The sequence below is a fragment of the Agelaius tricolor genome, unplaced genomic scaffold (assembly GCF_023055355.1).
Source record: "Agelaius tricolor isolate 1412-34295 unplaced genomic scaffold, bAgeTri1.0.p SCAF_3, whole genome shotgun sequence".
Lineage (NCBI taxonomy): Eukaryota > Metazoa > Chordata > Aves > Passeriformes > Icteridae > Agelaius > Agelaius tricolor.
The window spans coordinates 25,695,536-25,719,597 of NW_027269263.1; the positions used below are offsets into that span (position 1 = coordinate 25,695,536).

At 40.3% G+C, this 24,062-nt stretch overlaps 1 protein-coding gene across 2 annotated transcripts in view; it reads left to right on the forward strand.

Annotated features, from left to right (window-relative positions):
• The window catches only part of TMCC3 (transmembrane and coiled-coil domain family 3), a 132,604-nt gene that overhangs the window by 24,841 nt on the left and 83,701 nt on the right, over nt 1–24,062 (forward strand). The window contains exon 1 of one of the 2 annotated variants that reach the window (XM_071423279.1): nt 18,067–18,154. The exons of the other annotated variant lie outside the window; for it this stretch is intronic. Within the exon in view, the coding sequence (XP_071279380.1) occupies nt 18,077–18,154 (78 nt within the window). The 5' untranslated portion in view covers nt 18,067–18,076. Of the gene's footprint in view, nt 1–18,066; nt 18,155–24,062 lie in introns of those variants that run through there. 2 annotated transcript variants of the gene reach the window in all.

Here is a 24,062-nt window from a genome sequence, read left to right on the forward strand (position 1 = left end):
GGGAAAGAGAAGGGAGGGGGGATGTTGCAGTGGACTGGCATCCTTACTCAGGACACCAGGAGTGCACATCAGCTCAAGTTGTTGCAGAGGGTTGGTGCTGCCTCTGATTATCTGCTGCCAGTTTACCTTGGTTTTTGTCCTTCATGGAATAAAACATAAAGTTAAGTTAATCAAATCTTTAGAGATATAAAGTGGACAGAACTTCTTCCAAGAGATAAAGCAGACTTGGTGGCCCTATCACATCCATGCGAATGAAACATTAGTCATATTTTTTGATCTGAAAATCCAAGGTATAATTGCTTTTCTAGTCACCTTATTTTATTTTAATTAACATTAAAGTTTAAAACAATAATATATGATTTTGTTGAGAAGACTTTGAATTTTTTGTTTTGCTAGGAATACTTGTTTTCACTTTGTAAATTCTCAAGGGAGATGGGAGAAAAATATCGATCAATTTTTCACTTACCAAGGCCATCAAGTGCTACAACAGTGATTATTCCTCTTCTTATCTCACCCAAACAGTACAAGTTGATACAGGAACAAATTTTAGGGAATTTTGTGACAGGTGAAGTCTCTCAATGTCTTTCAGTATCAGTGGCCAGAGCTGGATGTTTTGAAAATCATGCCTGGGTTTCTGAAGAGCCTTTGCATGACAGCATTAGACAGAAACCATCTAAGAAAATCAAGATGCACCATGCCCCTGAGATGAGTGTGTCAGCTGCATCACTTTGTTTTCAGCTCCTCACATTGTCTCAGCGGTTTCACTTCCTTTAGGTGAGCACTTTTCAGAAGCTACTGCCTTTGTTATGCAAGTGAATCAATTAAACCCAATTTTAAATGAACATCCAAAATGATATTTCATCTTCAAAGGTAGAGCTCTGGTCTTCCATCAGTGCTTTAACCACAGGCCTGAAGCTTTGGAGCAGCTCCTCCCTTTCCTGCAGAAATCAAGGGAATAAGGTTTCCTTTAGAAAAATGTCATACCAAAATGTTCCTGGTTACTGCAGTTTGTGTTGTTAACCACTGTGTGTACACTGATAGGAGAGTCCATAAATAGCTTTTGTGGTATTGTGTGGCCAAACATGCTGCAGTGGAAATGCTGTAATAGCAGAGGGGAAGGAAAGAGTGTTGCCTTATCTGGTGTGCAACACATGCAGGCAAGCCCTTAGCTGTTTTTCCCTTGTAATTTACATATCTCCTGAGTGTTGAGAGTCACAAAATTTCAGTCTTCAATTCTAATTAAGGTGAAGGAAAAAAAGGATGACATGAATAGTACCATCGAGTCTCTCAGCAATAGACTGTATAACATAAGGTAACGTTTTCTTCTTGCTGACAGCCAGAAAATAAAAGATATCAGGAAAGGTCTGAATAGAATGTATTGTCTTCTTAAGTAAATTCTCTAAGCATTTTAAATGACTGAAGGTAAAAAAATTAATTCACCTGCATGTAGCCTTTCTTTTTTCTAAAACCTTTTTGAACGCCTTACTTTCGAACTGTATCATTCCATTTTGGTAATTGCTCCCAGAGTCTTGGCATAAACTCTACAAATACCTCAGGAAGTACTGAGAAAGGTCCAACCTGTACCTTGGAGAGGACCATTGTGAGAGACTGATCATGATACAGGGCAGTGTCAATTACAGGAATGTTTCTGTATCACTGGAGGTAAAGCGATATGACTGTATACTTTTAAGCCACTTTGATCCAGGGTTATGTGGGTAAAAATACAGCTCTTAAAACTGGCTGTTTTAAGCTGAAAATACAAGTTTAATAGACATTATACTTGTATATATGTATAAGCTCCAAGACGTGTAGAGGATATTCTGAGCAGGCAGGTATGTCAACAGACCACATTCACCTTAAGGACTGAATTCCTCATTCCTTTGCCTTCTATAGGTTGGGGTTTTTTCATGTCTATGTGTAGTGAGTGACAGTGTTTCATACTGAATTTACCCAGAGCAACACAGTCCAGACTTAGATAAAGTCCTTTGGTTGACTTAGGCAGTCTAGATGTGTTACCCTGCTTGTTGTGGAACATTTTCTGCTTTTAGACAAGCAGGTATTGATCTAGACAAACCAGAACCCATCAAATGATAGTGGTTTTAAGTACATTTGTACCATAGGGGCTGAAAGGGGGAAAGTATTTTTTTTCAGTGCATCCACATTGAATTGTCATGTCTTGAAGAACTCCCAGATTCTACTGATAAATAGCACCTTCATCACCCTTCATCTCCTCTGCAACAAAAAACACAACACTTTCTGGGTGCCAGGTAACGTTGCTGTGAAGGAAGCTGAAGGAGTGAAGGGTGTTTGTTGTCATCTCTCTAAACTACAACCAGGTGGCAGCGTGCCTCAGGACATTGCTGATGCAGCTGGATCTAGCTGGCCATTGGCTGTCTGTTCTCTAGGACATCGTGGGGATATGTATATTCTGCATCTGCTGCTGAAAAAGCACCCGTAGGCACTCAGGAGTCATGAGAAGAGATGCTATTGATAATCTGTCTGTGGTAGAATAATGGCCATACAAGGACATGCTGTAAGTCTCTTGTGGCAATCAGTATCAGATACTAGATCACAAATTTAAGCATCAGGCTGCACAGGTGTGTATATGCGGTACAGATAGGTACATATGGAAGGGGTCACTGCTGCTATAGCCCTCATCAGTGTTGTTAGGAGAGTGTCCTGAGCCAAAACCTACATCCAAGCTGCCATTCTTACTTGCTATTGATTCTCACAGCCTCCTAAAAGGAGGTTTCCACATTTTAGCCCCTTTATACTTTCGTCCTCTAGGCCATCACTGCCAACAAGTACCACAGTTAAACTGGGACACACAACGGGGTAGCTTTTAACCACAGGCAGCTGGGGCAGTTGTTAGAGGCAATAGATCAAAGTGGATGGTGCAGAAAAGTTTGTTTAATTGGGTGCTAAAGCTGTTGTTTTGTCTGCACTAAATTGGACCAGCAGGAATCCTAATGTTGCATGTTCCCCGACTGCTGGGAAGAACTGATTTAAGTGCCACTGACAGGCCCTCACACAGATTTCAGTGTTTGAGATCTCAGAGCATCTTAGTGTCACGTCACGTTTGTTCCTCTCATCCATTGCTTACTTTTCCCACTTGCTTACCTCTGCTCATAGAGGAGATTTTTCCACATCCTCAGCTGAAGTCCCATGTGTGGTTCTGCATGTACCAGCAAGGATGCACCAAGCGTGGGGACTTCTGCCTCTGTGTGGAAAGATCTCAGGGTAGGAATGGGCATGTTTATACCTGTGTGTGTGCAGACCATGAGCAGTGCCCAGTACTCCATGGGAAAGGAGAGGAGGAGATCATCATGTTGCTTTCTTAACAGCATATGTTGTCTCACATGCATGGCGTATGGGTTGCTCTGGCACCCCAGCTGCCTCAAGACACAGCCACCAATGTAGCACAGCAATCTTCAAGAACTGCTTTGGCTTCATAGTGGACACAGATTACTGGAGTGAGATATCCCATAGACCTCAGAACAAAAAGGACTCTGATCACAGCCCCCAAAAGTTCTTCTTCATGCTTCTTTCTCAACTTCCTTGCACCTTGGGGTCGTCTTCCCTGGCTCCTGAAAATTCATTTCTTTTCAGTGGGGTGCCTGAAGCATCTGCTCTGTTGCCCTTGACATGCAGTTGCACTTGGCAATGCTGACTGCAAGTGAGAAGCTTAGAACTGGCTTCTTTATTACAGTGTCTTGTACATACTGTGACAGATGAAAGTCTGGAAAGTTATCCTGAGGCTAACACTCAGGTGTGTAAACACTAGAGAGGTGAGAAGTACAGAAATGTCTACACCCTTCCTGAATAGATGTCTTCACCTGTGTTTTTCAGAGACTAAAGTGGTCGGCTGTTTTTTGTACTTGGATTGACTCTTCTTGGCTACATATAGTCCAGAAATGTAGCTCTTGAGCAGACTGGGGAAAAATAATAATTTGAAAACAAGATAAAAAGGCATGATTTTAAGAATTGTAAATTGGAGTGCAAATATGCCTTTTATCTTTTAGAGATACCATTTTCATATTCTTTTGGAATAAATTTTGGTTGGGTTTTTTTTGTTGTTGTTTGTTGATACATGAGCTTTTTGCTGTTTATTGCATCTATGGGATCCTGATTTTCAGCTGTGTGGGAAAGTAGCAGTGACTCTTGGTTAAAGCAAGATTCCTCTCTGTGGTGTTTTTGCCTTTACTTCTTCTCAGGGTCAAAACATCTTCTTTCCACTGGAACTACATTCTTGTGTTAGTTTCCAGCCTAATTCAATCCTTGGAATGAATTTGGCTATTCTTTTGCAGTCAATACAAAAACTTATTTCTTCTGTTATTTTTGTTGAGATTGCTGTATTTATTTTTCCTCTAGGACAGCACATGGACAGACACAAACTTCTCAAAAGTACCTTTGGAATGAAACAAGCTTAAACTGATGACTCAGTCACACAGCTTTTTCTGATATTTCTAAAGATCTTTTTCCTTAGGAAGGGGTTCTGTGGCTTCAGAAGTAATGATTGCAGAATTGGATTCAGGCTTGAATTTGTTGCAAGGTTATAAAGGGATTATTAACAGCTGCATCTGCTAGTTGTAAATTCTGTCACAGAAGTTTGGGATTTGGCCATAAAAGTGAAAATTTCCTTTGCTAGAGTTATCTGAGGGAGACAGCCCTGGCTGGGAAGAAGGTGAGGCGGTAGCAAAAGGTTGGGTTCATGTTTACCTGAATATTTCAGTAGTTTGCTCTAAAGGGATGCAAAGCAGAATTAAAGCTGTCCCTCACTCCTCTGGGAAGATCAGATGGCAAAAATGCTGCTTAATTGCTCTCAAGAGAGGTGATTGGTTGGTGAGTATTGATTCACTGTGGAGCATTTGTCTTGAATTTTAATTTGTATCTGGCCCAGTAGGAAAAAGAATTGGCTTTGTCATTGGTAGATGATAAGAATATGCCATCCTTGACTGAAACAAATATCTGTGACCTGTTTGGGAAGATGGAGAAATCAATCACTATGTGACAAGTCCTGTGTTTGGTAGCCCCAGAATGTATTTCACTGCTTGAAACTGCTTGCATAACAGCAGGGAGTAGACTCCAGCTCTGAGGTTTAAAGTGTTTACTCTGTGAAAATCCTCTGAGTTCAATTTTCTTCAGATATTTATGATCCAGTGAAAATTAAATTGTGGTAGAAGGTTTATGAAGCATGAAAGATACACATAAGAGAATGCACACAGTTGGATATTCACATCTGCACATTTTCCATTAAAATCCTGACTGCCTACTTGGGGGAAAAAAGAATTAGCTCAGAATTACACAACTGAATTTAGTTACTTGAAGTAATTAGGACAGTGTATGTGGCTTGTGAAGGGGCCACAAGGGTGACTTTTTGTATAGAATCATAGCTTCCAACTTACTAAAAGATGAAGTGTATAAAGTGCCTCCCTTGTTTTAATGATCTGCTGGGACTAGGGACTAAAGCAACTTGTGGAACTGGAATTACAACTACTGCTCTGCAGTATGATAGTGGTTCAAAAAGGACTTTAGAAATAATATTTTGAGTCTGTCAGCTTACCAGCTACTTTGGAGATTGTGTACAGCTGTGAAAGAGGGGGCACACTGCTCTGCAGTGGCTTGCATAGAATGGCGTATGAAGGAATATAATTCCATTTTCAGTAGTGTTTGTCTACTTTTTCACAGAGAGAAAACAATTTAATCCTTTCTGGCAATAGGTCCTTTTGGAAATAGAGAACTCTAGTATTAAGCCTACCTTCAGTCCTTTTCCACTTGTGGGATAATGCATGGTGGTTATCTGTAGTAACATCTGGGGACATTGCAATTTAGAAAGATTTAATTTTACCAAGTTGTATTAAAAGTTTGTTGAGTGGTGGGTGCTTTTTTTGGTTGGTGTGTTTTTTGGTATTTTTTAAAATTATTTTTGAATGCTGTGTGAAAGATGCTGTACATACAATACATAGAACGGTAGCAGAAGATAAACTGGCCTGGAGACATAGAAATGCTAATTTTGGGCTAGATTGCTAGCATATACTTTGTAGTAGACAAAAATTGCAGAGAAGTAATTTCCTGGCATTCAAGCATATATCTGAGAACACCTGTTATTATAATTCCAGCTTTATGTTCCAAGTGAATAGAACTCAATAAATATTACATTTTGTTCTCATTTTCTGTATACAGATGTCAGTTTCAATTTACATAAGCTATATGCTGTGGAGTGTTTTTCTGCTTCCTCTGCTTGTCGTTCTGTATATTTTCATGTACATAGCAACTCCTTGAATGGCTTTGCTATCTCTCTGAGACATACTGTATGAGGGGATGTATTCCCCAGATTTCTTCTCCCTGTGTCGATTGTTTTACTCTGTGAAGAAATCCAGCAAGCCTAAAGCAGGATATTACATTCCATGTTAAAGATTATGACAGACAGGTGACAAACGTACAGAGCCTGCTTGTTCCATGCTTGGTGATACTTGTGTCTTTGGTCAGAAAATCTAAATATCATAAAACATTTTATGGGGTCAAAATATCATATGTTCACAGAATGTTCAGCCCATTCTGTGCTTCTGAATGCCTTGATCTAGAAATCTGTGTAGTGCTGTCACAGGCTGGGAGCCTAAGTTAAGGCATATCTTGATTTGCATATGTTACAGATGGATAAAATATTTGCAAGTTGGTACTGCTGTATTTTCCCCCTTTCCTGCTGTTTCTGGTTGTTTGTGAATTGTACTTTCCTACCGTTTTAAGTAATCCTTAGTAATGCAAATATTAATAGGTTTAACAGCAACCAAATGAAATATTATTTTAAAACTGGATTTTAGTTTCTACAGTCACATCATCATTTTGCAATTGTAACAGGGAGGAGTAAAATACTGATTTGTTAGGTGTGTGAAAAAGAACTTTTGTTTATCTTGTGTTTTAAAAATGGGCATAATTAAATCATTCCTAACCAAGAAAACAAATTATAAGTGCTTTCACTAAAGTATTTAATTTGCAGTGTTCATTTGCAAAAACCCAGGGGATAATGGGGATTGATCCTGTGATGGGTGCATAATTCAATGCTTCTGGTGCATGCAGCACTCTCATCCTAACGAGTTTCAAATGATGGAAAGAATGAGTTGTATTCATCTGCCATCGCCCGAGAATCTTGCTTGCCTGTATCAAATGGTGCAATCAGTTGAGAGGACTGATGGAAACTGACAGCACATAATCTCATTCCAGTGAATCTGTGCGCTGCCAGCAGGTTATTACTGAGTTTCTTTCAACACCTGTAGATTTTGCACTTTGATTTTCCTGTTTTGTAGTCTTTCAAACTCTCCTTCCCAAACCCCTAGCCTCTAATGCAGACACAGACTGGTCTGTGATTGAAGTCTTGCTGTTTTGAGAGGGAGAGTTGCAGAATGGCTCTCACAGACTGAGAAAAGATCCAAAATGGAGGGAGATTGGTATGGTAGCTACATGACCAAACATACATACAATACATGACTGGGCATGATTTGATTAATGGGGTGGAGAACTAGGGAGAAAAGGAGTGAGAAGCCTTGGGGTCATCCCCTTTCTCCAGTGCCATATGGAGCAAATATTCAGCCTGTAGCCATAAAATCAGAAATTAATTCATTTTGTCCAGTTGATCAGAAGTTTACTGCTGACAATTCCATATTAAATATGCTGTTTTGTGATGAAGATTGAAACCCTTTGACCTCCATGGCAAACTGAAGGAGAGATGGCTTGTGCTTGTCCTCCAGCCCAGCCCATTGACAACTATGGACTTGGAGATGGGGATGCCTTTGTAAGCACAGTCCATTCTCAAGGCTGAAATGATTCTGCTTCTCTTATCAGGCAGCAGTATCTGAAGCAAACAGAAAAGGGCTCCTGAGCCAGGAGATATCTTGTATGACATGTATTCAGACAGAAATTGCTGTGACCTCTGGGTTACCTTTGCTTATGTAAGTCAGGGGATGGCAGAGCAGGAGGAGGGAGGCTGCTGCCAGCCCCAGGGAGCAATGTGGGCAGGGCATACTCTGCCTGCTTCCAGTAAATTAAAAAAATTTCCTGAGACAGTGCAGAGTGGCCTTAACTTCCTACTGGCATTGACATGACATCATATCTGGTCATCGTAGCATTTATGCTGTCTGGTCAGAGACAAACTTATCTTCTTCAGACATTTCTATAGCATTCCCTCAGCCTGAGGAATTGAGATTCCTGAACCAACAATCCAGCTCCTTTCCTCTGAAGATACAGTGTTTCTAAGCACTTAGTGAGTTGAAACATTGATATGTGGAGTATCACACAGTAGGAAAATGTTATGGGTATTTGATGAATCGTATAAGTTTTTGACTTGAGTTCAACAAGCCCCTGTGAGTTTCCATGCTGCTTCAAGACATCTGTTGCTTTTAATTTTGGGGGGGGATTTTGTATGTTTGGTTCATATTAGCACAAAAGGAAAAGACATGCTTTTACTTCTGTTGGAGCTCTTTTGGGTGCTAGAGTTGCCCATGAGCACATTTAGACTCCAGGACTCTCAGATGCCAGGACTTCTTCAATTAGCAGGGACTCTCTTCTGCCAGTGGCTTTTTTCTGCTGTGTCTCTCGAAGTATGCCACTCTTGCCTCTCCTTTTCCTTCTTAACTGATTTTTTTTTCTCCCTGTCACTTTACAGTAGAAATTGTAATGTTACTGAACCACTGCTGTGCCTCTCTGTCCTTTCTTTATCAATCAAGTCATGTGGAACAGAGAGAATGCCTTGAAGGTCACTGCTTCCCCTTTGTTCTGCCTATATATTGAAATAAAGGGTGCAGGCAGGAAGGAAACTAGCTGTGCCCACTTTTTTAGGGGGCACCACACCTTAAAAAGGTGCACCTCGGTTCTAGTTCTGATGCTGGCTGTCCCATTTATAACTTTCATTTCCCTACAAGAGCAGTGCTGTGTGATTGTTAAAGGAACTGGGATTCTGTAAAACAAAATTTCCCATGCTGCAATATGGAAAATCTCATCTGACCCATCTGTGATGCAGGATGAGTAATGTGAATGGAAATCATGTGGAAGTTGTAACATGGTGAGGGATCCTGAGCAGTGGCAGAGAACTGAAGCATGACAATCCTAATCTAAACACACAACCCATTATTTCTCTCATTACATTTAATTGTTGGGGTTCTTTTTTGTTCACCCTGCTGTAGTGGTTTCAGAGAACTGTAGGGCCCAGGCTTGGTGCAGTATTCTTTCAAAAGCATCAATATCTACAGGTGAAACAACTGTCTGTAGATTCCAAGGTGAAGTTTGTTTTGGAGTCACTGTTTGTCTGTCACTTGTTTTTCCAACAGCATGGCACATATGTATTTCTGATACTGTCTAATCTCCACATCTACCCATTTTCCATGTTGCCTTTGTGCAACTGATACATTGCACATACAGTATGTTCATATGGTATTATCATCTTATTTCAAGCCCATTTCAGTAAATTTAGACTTCTAAATCTGTCCTCTCATGTACTTGTAGTCCCCTCCAGATGCTGTCCGTCCTGTGCATAGAAGATGCATGTTCTCTGTCTCAGTGTCAGTCAAGCCCTAAGTGAGTATCACACAATACAGCCTTTCTGTTTGGCAGCTAACCTCTGAGAAGGATATTCTGGATTTCTATTGTGGAAGAGCATAAAAAAGTTGTGTATTCATTTAAGGTGTAGAGCATCTCTGACTTCTGTCATACAGAAAGTCCTTTTATCCTGTCATAGAAGGAAGAGTGGCACAATCTGCCTCTGATAAATCCACATTAGTTCTTTCCTAACTCTCTGTGACCTACTGGGTGTTTGCAGAGAGCCTATTTCCTCTCCTGTTTCCTGTGAGCTGAAGTTCAACAGGGCCAGGCAATCTCTGATCAGTCAGCATTATTTGTTGCTCTCACAAAGGCAGAAAATCTTCTGATGAATGGAAGTTCCCACACAGAGTCTGTCTCTTATGTGGCAGTAACTATAATCTTTTTAATTTCTATTTTCACAGCATTTTTATAGACACTGTGTTGTCTATCTATACTTTTGATGGAAAATTTCTATCAGACTTCCTTTCAATAATCACTGCTGAATATACAGTCCTTTATTTAGAGAATTACTATGGCAGTGGAAATTGTGGTAGTCTAGTTTCTGAAACAGTGGGAGTTAGAGAGCAGAGTCCTGTCTCTGACGCAAAAGCATTGATCTGCCTGTAGCTTTACTACTGGGAGATTGAGGTACATCAGCCCAAATTCACTCCAAAGAATTTGAAACTTTTAAATGACAACTCATTTCTCTTTGCACAGAATATAGAGAGTGTCTGGAATAGATATTTAGGTACCACATATTAGGAAAACAAGTCAGCTGGATGAACTTGGGCAACAGGGAGCAAGTAAATGCACTTTGAATTTAATTATTTACTGCATGAATTGATGCAGTCACTTAACCTCCTGCAAAAAACATGGGGACCTCACTAAAAGCAGAATGGCTGAGAAGGACTCCTTTTGGTTACAATTGTGATACCCAAAATGCTGAGATTAAAGAAAGGTTGTTGAGGCAAGTAATTTAGGTTGTGGTACAAATTGTGCTAAAATTAATGCATGGACTGCAACTTCAAGAGAGCTGAACTGAGCTCTAAGAGAGAAAAGAATTCAGTAAACACAGAATCAGAGACTATCCTGAGTTGGAAGGGACCCATTGAGTCCAGCTCCTGACCCTACACAGGACCATCCCCAAGAGTCGCACCATGTGTCCAAACCCTTCTTGAGCTCTGTCAGGCTGGTGCTGTGACCACTTCCCTGGGGAGCCTGTCCCAGTGCTCAACCACCCTCTTGGTGTGAACCTGTTTCTAATATCCAACCTAAACCTCCCCTGACACAACTTCAGGCCATTCTCTCGACTCCTGTCACGGATCACCACAGAGAAGAGACCAGTTCCTCCTAGAACTTCCCCTCCTGTTCCCTTCCTAAGAAGGCTGCAGGCTGCAGTGAGGTCTCCCCTCAGCCTCCTCTTCTCCAGGCTGAGCAGACCAAGTGACCTCAGCCGCTTCTCGTACGGCTTCCCGTCAAAGCCTTCAACATCTTCATTGCCCTCCTTTGGATGCTCTCGAGTAGTTTAATCACAAGACACTACAGAATATTTTTGTTGCTGTTTAAAGGTTTTATTTAGTTTAAAAATTTTAAGTCTTTTTCTTAAATAAAAATCTTCCTATGGCTAGTCTGATTACAGCAGAGGAGGAGTTAATGAAAGCTTTCTCTGTTCTCATCTTTCCTCCAAATTTTCAGTTTAAGATTTTGTCTATATCTGAACCTGTCCAAATATAATGTCTTTTGACCTTTACCTTCATTATTTTTCACATTGATATCTTGTTCAATTTCAGCTTGCTAGTTTTGGGGGAGAGATGAATCGCAGAATCAGAGGAGCTGATGGCTCTGTGTTCCCCTCCTGCTCAAAGCAGGTTTTGTTAGAGCAGGTAGCTTGGGCAGACCAATGTTGGGTCTTGAGTATCTCCCAGGATGGGAGTCCCATCCCATTGCCTGGCCAAAACAGATCTCTGTTGAGCAGATGGCATCCAAAACAGCTCTGAAAGCACTGTCGGGATCTTGGTGGATGGACAAGTATCCTGGGTTTCTGCTAGGAACAAGCAGGCATTCATAATTCTAGAGAGACCTTACATGCAATAGGTACTCCATCCTTCCTAGGGGTTTTTTTGATCGCCTCAGTTGAGGTTTAACTGGTATGTACACAAAGTGGTCTTGATGGAATTTTTCCAACAGGGAGATACAGTGGTCAAGCTGTGAGACTAGGTTATCTCCCATTCAATTTTTCTAGCTAGATTTTTTTGTTGGCTGCTACAGAGCTTGCTGTTAAGGAGCTTGCTATTGCTCCTTTGGATCAGCGAAGAGGATTCCACCAGATCTTTTGGTGGACATGGAGCTATCTGAGCTGACTGCTGAGTTCTTTACCTTGAACCAGTCACAGTGTCACTTCTTTGAGTGTGTTTGATACTGATTTGGTGGAAAGCCAAGTGTGCAGAGGGGAACATCACCTCCTGTAGCGTTCCAGCAAACATTTGGGACTGAAAACTGCCATGGTACTGGCCTCCATCCCTGCTGACCTGCAAAGAACAGTTTGAGGAGACCAGAAAAGCCCAGAGGAATGGTAAGGTCTAGGACTAGAATTAAAGGTGACTCTCTTTTTTTGCTGATCCCCTAGGGCTTGCTTCTTACGAGATTTGCCCTCCTGATTTCTTGAGGCTGGGCACGCTTTGCAGAGATGGGATGACAGGTAGCTGCCTCCTCCCTCCCCTGCAGCTCATGCTTGGAGGGATGGAGGCTGCCTTTTTTTCCTCTTGGAGCCTCCTGTAGATATGTCAGTAAACCACGTGCATTGTGTTATGGGAAATATTAAATGCTGCAACTTTCTTAAAAGATTAAATTTTTTCCCCTTGGTAAACATTATGTGAATATTAAATAAAATATTAGCTCAACAAGTTGCATGTATTAATAGCAGCTCTCACAGGGATGCTCATCACACTGCTGGTTTTAAAGGGTCTTGTTTTTGAAATGGTAAAATTTACTTCTTGTATTTAAATACCATTTCTAGTTTCTCAGTCTCTGGGATATTAGTATTGAGACCCATAAACCAAAGGAAAAAGAACTTTAAAAGCATGCAATCTAACATCTCTTGTTTGTTTTTTTTTTTTTTAAGCAAGGTTTTTAGTCCTGAGGGATTCTTAGTTTTTAAAAATACTGAAATTCTGCTTTGACTAGACTTGCTCTGCAGCCTTGTACTTTCTATAGCCATTAAAACCAGCCTCAGTTTTGGTCTTAAAACTTGAATGATTGAAAAAAAAACTTGAAAGATGTCTGCAACAAATGTTAATAATGCTAATTAACTTTTGGCATGGCAAAATGGCAAGATTATTAAAATGTTTTTTAGTTTTGTGTCCCTGTGTTGACTGATTGGATTGTTTGGATGTCATTAGGCTACTTATTTATAGCAAGAGTATGAGCAATGCACTGTAAGCAGGGGAAGTTATTCCTGGCTGCTTAGCTAGAAGTTCAAATGTTAATTTTTGTTAGTGTTTAAATTGAATGAAAGCATCATTTTGTTCAATTCTTCATTATTCCAAAGAAATCGATTACACAAGAGCAACTGAGGCAACAACCTTAATCTCTCCTTTTATTATACAAGTTGACAGTGCCAGTATTAGCCTGCAGTCTTCCTGACTCGTTTATGAATGTTGTACATCGCTTTGCAGTCACTTAATAAAATTAAATTTCCTGAACTGGAGAGAAACTGTTCAATTATTTTTAGAATAAGAGCCCAGATATTCACAGCATGGAGATAACAGTCATATTTTATAAAAAAAATCCTTAGTTGAAGGATATATTTTGCAAAAGATCCCCTAATGGAGATAGTGTTTAATCTTTCTGTTGTCTCTGGATTTTATGTACATGACTGAGTTCATGATGCCACACACGCACCATTACTACTCTTGCCCTCTTAACCACCCCATGCATTAAAAACCCAACGCTTCCTGACAGGAAAAAAAACTAGGAGCAATCCTTCTCTCCTACCAGAGATCTTTCTTATAGACTGATGTTCTTCCTGCACCAGAACTCAATAAAAGAACTTTTTTTTTCAGTCTAGTTCAAGAACTTGACCATTTGTATTGATTTTTACCTTGAGAACTGTGTGTAAAACTTGGGATCAGCTAGGGAATTTGTTCTGTTGGGTCATTCTGTCATGATTTAATAGCTGTGTAGCTCTTCTAGCCTCTGTGAACGGAGCCTGCAAAATCTCCAGGGCCTTTGTACAGCCTTCATGACTATGGTATTTATTAGAAATGGTATTGGGCTGCTCAGCAGCCCGTGACTGAGATAAGAACGGAGTGTCAGCCCCTGTAGTATCATTTTGGTTTTGTATCTCCTATTTCTACCCTAGCAGCCAGGGCAATGCTCATGCCTGGAACTTTTCTAGTCCCTGCAGTTTTCTGCCCTTCCAGGTTCAAAGTATATTTTAGGTCTGGCTTCAAGCCCAGCGGGTCTAAGATTGAAGGACTACTCCTGGGTTTTTTAGTGACTGAAGGAGGACATTGATTTAATGATTCTGGTTTGCTGGATATATGGGGATATTGCTGCATGTTAGAAGTTAAAGATAGGTTTTAAGTTTGAGGGTGGGGTTTTTTGGAGTTACATTTCTGAAGGTTGCCTGCTGGTAATAGGTAGACATGCAGATCTAAGTTCTGTATGAGTAAACTGAAGAAGACCATGATGCTATCATTGATGGGTTTGGTATTAACTGGCAGTTGTCTCAAGCATTCTGCAATCTTAATATGCACCTGACAGAAAACAGTGCAGAGAATATATTTACAAGAAAAACAGCTAAAATTATTTCTAAAATGGAAATTTAATAAAGTGGAAAACAGATTGAATGAACTGGTGAGCTAAACACTACTGGTATGTTTTAGCTGTCCCTCAAATTTTCCTCGTTAGAGGGCTATGGTTTGGTGTGGGTTTGTGAACAGATTACCAAGCACTGCCCTCAGAAAGCAGATCAAAAATCTCTAAATCTGCTTTTAAAGCCTGTAGAGAAAGGTACAACAAAATCGTCCTCCTTTGCTGTATCTGTAATAAATAATAAAACTGGAATGGGGCAGGATGAGAAAAGAACTAAATGACTGTTCCTAATGATTGCCTGTGTATAGACTTAAAATAATTTGGTGGAAACAAGTTCAGAGGTTTACTTTGGCTGCTATTTTGCAGTTCAGACTGGCTGATGAATACAATAGTCTTGCTGGCCTTAATATTCATTAATTCAAATCATGTCAGTCATTATCTGTTCTTTTTACTCTTCTTTTTTTAGAACAGGTGCTTGTGTATTTGATCAGTTCTTACTGAGGTGGCTCCATTTGATTTCTCAGTATAATTGCAGTTTGTGCATATCTGTCTGTAGTGTTTTTGAGTTTTGCTTTTTATTGTTTCTTGTTCCAGTAAATCAGTCATAGAAGAAAATGTGGAGTCATCTGAGGGGAAGATCTAAGTAGACTGCTGAGCTATCTTCAAATCAGATATCTAGCAGACTGGCCTGGAAAAAACAACACCATCTGGATATGGAAAGAACCCTTAAGATGTTTTTGCATCACAGAAGCTTATTGACAGGGTAAATGTGCAGCAGTGAAAACCTGCCAGAAATCTGTGAGCTGGTCCATGTGCTTTCCAGCAGCAGTGGGTGTAAAAACTTCCTGGACTAACAGCCTGCAGCTGTACTTTAATTAACTTCCTGTGAATTTCGGCTCTCACTGAAGTTCAGTTCCTAGATGTTAGGACTACTTGGGGAAAAAAAAACCCCTTGTTTGATTTATTATTTTCAGTTCCCTGTATGGATCTCTCCCAGAAGTTTTTCATTGTCAGTAGATGAAACATAGTGTTTTATCCAATCTAAACTAGTGATAGCTTACACTAGTATGTGTTTAGCCATCTAAAAAGATCAGCTTTTTAACTAAAACTGTTCTTAAAGCCAAAAGACTAAAATTTCTGCTCAGTACAGTTACCAGACTTCTCCGTAGCAGATGTTACAACCTCTTCTAAGGAATAAGCCTTTGGAGAGTTGCATTCCACCACTAACCTAGTAGAAGCACAGGTGATACTTTAGTTAGCATGGCAAAAGGCAGTGGGTGTCATGTTTAGCCTGATTACTTATTCAGTATGGATAGCTATTACTTACGTGAAGATGCTTGGAAACGGGCTTTGGAATAAAGGGCAACTAGAATAACGTGTCTGCTTTAGCTAGACCAGTTGCCTCATCAAGTCCACTCCTGTGATCAGTGCTTGTTACTCATTTTAAGGTATAAATCAGTATTTTTGCCCCAGTACAGCTAGTAGGACTGTTTTTTCAGAAGCTCTCTCTCCAGGCCTGGAGGAAAAAATTGATCTCATACCTCTGATTGGAAGAAAAATTGTATTGCATCCTGCTATTCACCTGCACACTCTCAGCACACTTCAACAACTGTCTTGGATTTAGGGAGCCGTAAAGGATGCTTTCAGTGTGTTCTGTTAAGCAGAACTATTTCCAGGAGCTGACCCAATCTAAATCAAAATGTGGTGAAAGTGAAGTTGAAAAAAAATTGGCTTAAAAGCCAGCCTGTGCTGTAATCACTCGGTGAACCTTTCCCCTTTCATTTGAGTTCATTATCCTAACCTGAGGAAGCTTAAAATCAGACTGAGTGCAGATGTTATCAAATACGACTCTGTATTCAGAGCTCTGTGCCGCCTCCTGACTCTGCTCCATTTTTAGCTTTGGAATAATGTAGCACTCGCATGATTTATTACACAAAACATTCTGGCAGCAGAAAGGATCAAGAGTAGGTGGAGCCATTATAGCTGTTATCTAATTCCTTTTGAATGTTAGAGAGTATTAATTTTTTAAAAAAAGGCTTTTCTGTGTGTGCTCCAGGGTTTCCATTTTGTGTTGAAAAGGAGTGGATTATCTAATAGCTATTATTGACCCTCCCTAAACAAGGTAAGATCCAAATGCTGGAAATCAAAAGCAAGAACTCCCAGTAACCTTAGGAGGGCAGGGGGACTTCTCTGGAGGGCAGCCTGGACATCTCCCTTACCAGTCTGTGCCTGCTGTAGAGAGATCAGAGGTGGTGCTGGAGGAAAACAGGCACTCCCTCCTGCGTCTCCTCCTGGTGTGTGACTCCCACAGCAGACTTGCTTGGATCTACCAGGATTGTGGTGTGAGGAAGGAGGAGGTAGGTGGGGACAAACTTGTACCTTTTCAAGAAGCCTCTGCAGGCTGCAGTGAATAAATAACAGCTGAACATGGGAGCATGGGAAGTACTAGCAGCTGTCAAAAACCTCATGTTCAAGCACAGCATTGTTTTTTCCCCAGTCGAGAAAATTGGTTTTCCCCAACTCATGTTGGATGATGCAATGGGCCACTTGTCATGAGAACAGGGAACAGTCATAGCCCTAATCTATATCTGTGGGTTAGGCAGTGGGACCTAGGAGAGGGAAGTGTCACCATCTGAAATATCCTCAGCAAGGAGATAGCACTGCAGCCAGCCCCTGTCCTGCTTCCTGTTCTCCTGTGTTTGATTTGATGGCTTCTTGAGGAGACCATGTATCACAGCAATGAACTGTGTACAGTTCAAGTACAAACATGGCAGAGCGACCTGACAAAAGAGGAGTGTGAGGTAGGAGGCAGCATGAGCTTTTCTGAGTCCTCATGGTTCAGCTCCTGCAACCCACAGCACCTCTTGGATGTAGCTAATGCAGAGAGCAGGAAAGAACTGGCTGTGAATAATAGATTTAGAATATTTTGGGAGAATAGCACTATAAAAAATCAAAAAAGATGAGCTGGAGGTTGCATTGCTTCAGTAAAGCTTGCTCTGCAGTGCAGAAGCAATGAAGATTGTGTTACTCTTTTGTTTCATCAGAAAGTGCATTAATAAAATTATTTGGTTTATTATTTTGCTCATTCTACTAACCTGAGAACAAGACATGGGAGAGCTTTAGGCATCTCCAATCTGCAAGCACTCTTGTCTGTTCAATTTTAAGCTTGATTGTGTGTGACTGTGTAGGGAGTAGGAACAAAGGCTTCATTTTTCTTTTGTTTGCCTTAGTAACCTTGCAATGAAAAGTCAAACCAGTTTACATATTTTTATAGGATTTTAATGTAGTTTATAAAGAAAAAGTACATAATTGGAAAAAGAGTAAACCTAGGTTCTCCTTGCAGTTTCTGGTCCCTGCAGAGTCTCCAGCCTTTTCAGTGATATTCAATTATTAAAATTCATTCTGGAAACATTGCCCACATATCTTTGGTCAGAAAAATCAGCCTTCAGAAACACTGTAAGCACCTCAAGCCCTCCTGCACCTTCTGTCCATCCTAGACAGACAGGGTGAGTGCATGCCCATGCAGTGCAAGAGGCTTTGTATTCATGAAAGAGGGGGAGTCATCATCTAGTTTTGAGGAAGGCTCTCAGGCTATCTTTAGCAGACAGACGACTGCTGGATTGCACTTACAGAAATAGAAACAACCTTCTTGTCTGACTTCAGTGTTGTTGAGGTCCTTGCTGCTCAGCTTATGCTTTCATGTCTTTCCAGGGATGATTCCTACAGCTGCTACAGGAAGTCAGAAACCATCTACCTCTCCATATTAATGGTACCTACTTAACCCTTCTCACCTTGTTGGGAGAAATTTTTCACTCTGGATTGCTTAAGGAACAATGTTGGCTTCCTGAGTAAAACTTAACTGTATTTAGATAGTGCTGTTATTTGCTTTTCCAGCCAGGACTAGGTGGTCAGCTATGGTGGCAGTCTGTGAGTAAAGGTGTTTTCCAGATGCTCAAGCACTGTAGCATGAATTATGTCTTCTGTCATCTTCACTTCCACAACAGCAAGCTGTGCTGTGCATATGCTAAACAAGTAGTAGTCAGCCTGCAGAGGTGACTGTTAACGTAGGATGGAGTATTTGTATCCTAAATGTCAAGAGTTTGGCAGTAATAACTACGAGTGATTAATTAGATGACATGAGCTGTATGTGATAATATCAGTATTTACTGGAGTTGTTGTACTTTTGAAGCTTATGAACGATCAGAAAATAGGTTAATCAGTATTTTTGTAGTTCTTGTTTGCAGCTCTTACTGTAACCACCACTGTAGTCATGTCATTCAGTGTTAAGTAGTCATGCAAAGAGCAGGGAGTTGGTCTTGATGATCCTTCTGGGTCTCTTCCAACGTGATATTCTGTGATTTTACATAACTTAAAATTGTCCTTTGTTTTGGAAAAACAGGGAAAGACTTATATTTGCAGTGTTCCAAATATATTAGTCATGTTCCTCACCCATCTCTTGTTTTTCAGGGGATAGTTTTAGTTTTCATTGGTCAAGTTAGCAGTTGATTCAGCTAATGACTTTAATATCATATGCTTGTGAAAAGTTGGCCAGGAGATCACTTTCACTGTGGCTGACTCAAATGCCCACATACAGAATTCAGTGTTATGAATGAGTTGTAGAAATTTATGAACAGTCTTTACCTGTTTTAGCAAGTATTAATTTTTAAAATAAATTTAATCACTAAAAGTTGTCTTCTTCCTTTCTTTAGTCATACGGTTTTCTTTTCTGATATAATAGCCAGGATACTCTATACTTTAAGTGTATTCTTATTGTATTGACTACAAGGGAAGGCAACAGATTTTTTTTTAAAATAAGACTTTCTTCTGGATTTAGTGACTCTTTAGTTTCTGAATAGCAGTTGGGAATGCAATAGCCTGCCTTTTCAATGGTGCAGTTCTTTTGCAAAATAGAAGACATGACCTGAAAGTGGAATAAGTTTTATTTCTCATAATTATTCCCTGACTGTGTGGTCATCTGTAACAAATGTATTTTGTGGCTGGTGGAGGGGAAGGCTGATTTTTGTAAAGCAAACTTAATTAGGAATGGGAAGTGTTTGCGTGAACAGCATATGCAAAGAGAGGACAGAAAAGAGCTGACATTCAGCTGGGAAAACTGAATTGGGAAACCATACCAGAAGTAGAAAACAAAGAGACAAGCACAATAATTTTTTAAATGTATTTTTGGCTATGGGGAGTTTTTTTGTTGTTGTTTGCTGTTTTGGTTTTTTTAATGTGCTAAGCGGCACAATGTTGGGAGTTGGGCAACCCAGTGGGAATTCCTGCTCTCTTGTGGTGTGTTTTGGGACTGACTGCCTGGCCCAGGGTACTCCTTGTCTAACTACAGGTATCTGAATCTTAAACAGGGACAGCCCAGCTCAGTCACCTAATAGCCAATGGCAATCAAAGGGTTTTAAATATACAAGAGCCACCATGTAGTGATGTAAATAAGACAATTTACAATAAATTTTAAAAAATATTATTTATAGCCTTTAAATGGTGTAGAAAAACACACACAAGATAGCTCAAATGATAAGGTAAAGGGGATGTGTATGACTGGTTTTCTTTGGGACTGCAGGACATTTTTCTTAATATTGGTATCTAAGCATCAGGCTCCATCTTATTGGTGAAAACCTCAGGGTACTTTGAAAGAAGGCCTCCTGTAAATGCTTTAACTGTGCTCTCCCTTCTCCATGGGGGGATTCCCAGGGAACATTTCCTCCCTGTTAGATATTGCTGTCATTAGTCTCTGTTGATATGTTAGCAAAATAGATGTTGCTCCTGACAGTCTGGGGCTGTGCAGTGTCTGTACAGGTTGGAGTCTGGTGGGATCTGTCCCTGAAATACAGTGCAATGCTGTACTTTGGAGCACACAGAGAGGCCCAAAGACAGATCCTAGACAAACTCATTTTTGTTGGTTCACCTAACATCTTTAATAAACTGAGGTATTTATTGACTGTTGTTTGTTGAGCACATTGTGATGGTATTTTGCACTTCTTCCTACGCTTTTATTTCTTCAAATGCAGCTCTCCTATGGTGCCACACAGGAGAGTGTCCTGGCAGGACCAGATGATCCTGTCAGAAGACTGCAGAAAGGTCAGTTTCCACAAAATGATATATCATCATGCCCTTGTTTTAAAGTATCCACTCAGGGATTAAATGCATGGGCTTCAGTATATTAGACCAGCTCGTGTTCAAGTGACTTTCATTCTTATTCAGTGTATCAGTAGGAATAACCTGGGAAATCAGTTCCAGAAGATGGCTGTATGGTGTGGTTTAGTAGTTTTTGCTGTGTGTGCCTGTGGGCTGGAACACAGTGAGACTTGGGCTTGCCTTCCATGTTTCATCCACTCATGTATATGTAGCTCCCTATCTGTAGAAGGATCTCAGGACAAGAGGAAATTGCCTCAGGTTGCATCAGGGTTGTCAACTTGGCAGTGCCAGGGTAATGGTTGGACTTGATAATCTTGGAGGTCTTTTCCAGACAAAATGATTCTGTGATTCTAAGAGTAGAGGTAGTGCACTGCAGTTGTGGTAAGGGGTCCTTATTCAGCATTGTGGATAATGTGCTAGGGTTCTCCTACATCTGCCATACAAGAGTGAATGCTGCAAGGTCTCAGTTCTTTCTTAGGTCATCCATTCATTTTCTTTGTAGAAGAGACTTAAGAAATAGTGTCTCAAATCCACAGAAATAGATCATTAACCATAATAGTGGAAAATGCAGCATGTGTGTTAAAAACATATAGGTAAAGGGAGACCCTGAAATCCTTGGAGAGAAACTAATCTGACTTGTGTTTGAACTTTTAGGTAATCCATTGTAATGCCATCATAGCAAATATCAGTGAGCAGTTTCTCTTGACTTCCTCTGACTTAACATGGTTACTCTTGAGAACACTGAGACTATAGCATTTGCTTCCAGTTCAGTTTTGTCCATCACTCCATCTGAAAGGCAGCAGCTCCTATCTGGCTTTGGAGCCTTGTCCATAAAACTATACATCTGTTCATACCTCTGGGAGATAAAGGTATACTGGGTTATTCTCTAGCCTTCTACTACCCAAAAGTGAGATTAATGTAATTATTTAAGTCACAAATACCAACATACTGGAAATTTTACCTTCTCCTTGCACTTACGCCCCTTGGAGAATCTGTGTTGAAGAGTGAATTACATTTATGAGACTAAGAGGTTGGAACACAAAGCATGAGCTGCCTGCCCAGAAAGGCCAGGAATTGATTCTTGCATCTTCAATCTATCTTAGAGGAGTAAAAAAAAAAATCCTGAATGGAGGCCAATCTCAGTGCAAATCATAACCAGGCCTGGGATTTGCTTCTTCTATAAACTCCTGAGGTCACTGTTTGTTCATGAGGCTCAGAAGAAGTCACCTCTCCACTGCAGGGATTCCTGAATGACTTCTGTTTCTCATATGGTGCAGGAGATCAGAGCTGTGTGTTGTGGTGTTTCCTGACCTAAAATGTCTGTGCTTCAGTGAACAGGAAAACACCAAAAAATGGAGCAGTTGTTTGTCACAAAGGCCAATGGACTGCCTCAGCACTGAGTTTAACACAAACCCTTGTCATGTCAATTAGGTGTTGGGTTCACCAGGGGATGCAGTATTAACCAGAGCTTTGTTGTGCTGTTGTTTCTTAATACAGTTAATATAACACCAAATCCCACAACACAGTTCACTCCATTATTAATGGCTTTCATTGCTAGACTATTTTTAGCCTTGTCAGAAAATACTTGAGAAAAAGAAAGTAATGCCCTGGCAGATAAATGTGAATGCTTAAACAGGGCTTTCACCACAGCAGTTTCTTACTGTCTTCATTGTTGGCTACTTTGAGTACGTGTAGGGAAATACCTCTGCTTGACTGTGTCCTAGCTGGTGGCATCTTCCTGTGACAGAGGATGATCTGGACTACTGAGGAAGAATGTTCTTTTTTTCTGTTAGGACGGGAAAAAAGTACATAAAACTGAAATGATGAAGTTTCTACCTCTGACACCCACTTGCATATGTAGCTGTCTTCTGGAAAATGAAAAACCTAATGGTGTTAACCACTTAGGCCTTGTGAATTTACACCAGTCCTAAGCTATAGAAAACACTGCTTTCTTCTTGTTTTCTGGTTACAGGTTTCAGGCAGTGTTGCATGTAGTTGAGATGACTTGGCCAACTGATTGTAACACTTGTTAAACAGAGAGGCAGAAAGAGAGAAGTTTGTAAGAGGAATGGAGTCTGCCTTTTGGAGAAGCAGGATTTAGTTGATGTTGCTAATAATTGTGATTTTTTGCATTCCTTGTCCCTGAAAAAATTACTCTGCAGTTTTCATTGTTTGAAACAATGGAAACAGAAAAGTATGGCCACTTGTGATCCTTCCAGACTATCCATCCTGATGGTACTTTAATCCTTTTGTGCCTTCTAGATAAACAATTTCTAGAAGGTAGCGGTAACTGTATGCACTTATAATTTGCCAATATGACAGATTCTATGAAAGTGTTCAGACTACATTAAAAATCTCCTGTTTCTAGAATAGACTCAGATTATGGGGTTTTTGTTTAGTTTGGGTTTTTTCATCTGTGGTAACACATGAAACCTTGAAGAAATTTGATTGGATTTTTTTTTCTTTTAAATACCAAATTATATAAAGTTACTTACTTCCTGTTTTTTCTCAGTTTTATGACTATTGCTTTTAGAGATAGGTGTGTCTCTGTGTAGTGGCATGGGTTGCTTATCATTACCTCCAAAAACAACCTCTGCCACACACCCTTCCTTTCACGCACTGCTAAGCTGAAAGCTACACACAACTACGGGACATGGAAAATAACAGCATACACGGCCTGAGGAAAAAAAGAATCATATTTTTTCAAAATTTGGAACTAAGGTTAAAGCATTTTGGTTACTATCTTATGTCTTTTCCAGACTGCATTCCATATCATGATCCTTTTGCCTTTACAAACTGGTAGATTTTAGGTTAGAGATGTTAAGAGATAAAGGCTGCTGGATCATATTCTTCATCACTGTGAGTTCACTGTGAATTTTCCTATGGTATTTTTGATTCTTTTCACATTGCTTCAGCAAAGAAGCCTTCATCAGCTGCCTAAGGAAAGCATCCCACATTTTGAGAGAACTTTCTTCTTCCCCAAGGCTCATGCTCCCTCTCAGTTGGAACCCTCATTCTTAGTTACATCCTGTGCTGACAGATTGTACTACATCTCATTTGGAAAACCTGAGTTGACTTTTGAGGACATGATATTATTGTGTCTCTATGGAGTTTGTTTCTAGGTTTTATCCCCTTCCCTTTCTCAGGCTAGCAGAGGTCAGGGTCTGCCCTTGCTGTTCAAAAAAAACAGTTGCTTCGTGCATTGGAGGGAGGGTGAGTTCTGCTTTGGTTTTCCAGCAATACTTGCCAGAAATGAAAACCTGTGCACCAGCTATGATGCTTTCCTCTTGCATTTCCATCATCTGGGCTGGGTGAAATCCTAGCAGCACAGAGGGGAGAAGAAGGGATTGCACTCCCAACTAAATGACCTACATTCCTTCTAACAGTAGAAATAACTGCTGCTTGTTACCATTGCTAATTTTAATATAAAAATAACATCTACTTGCATGTTTTAAAGAGCAGCGGTAGGATCAGGCATTAGGCCACAGCTCTGCAAAGAGAGCCACTAGATTATGTTTTGTGTTCAA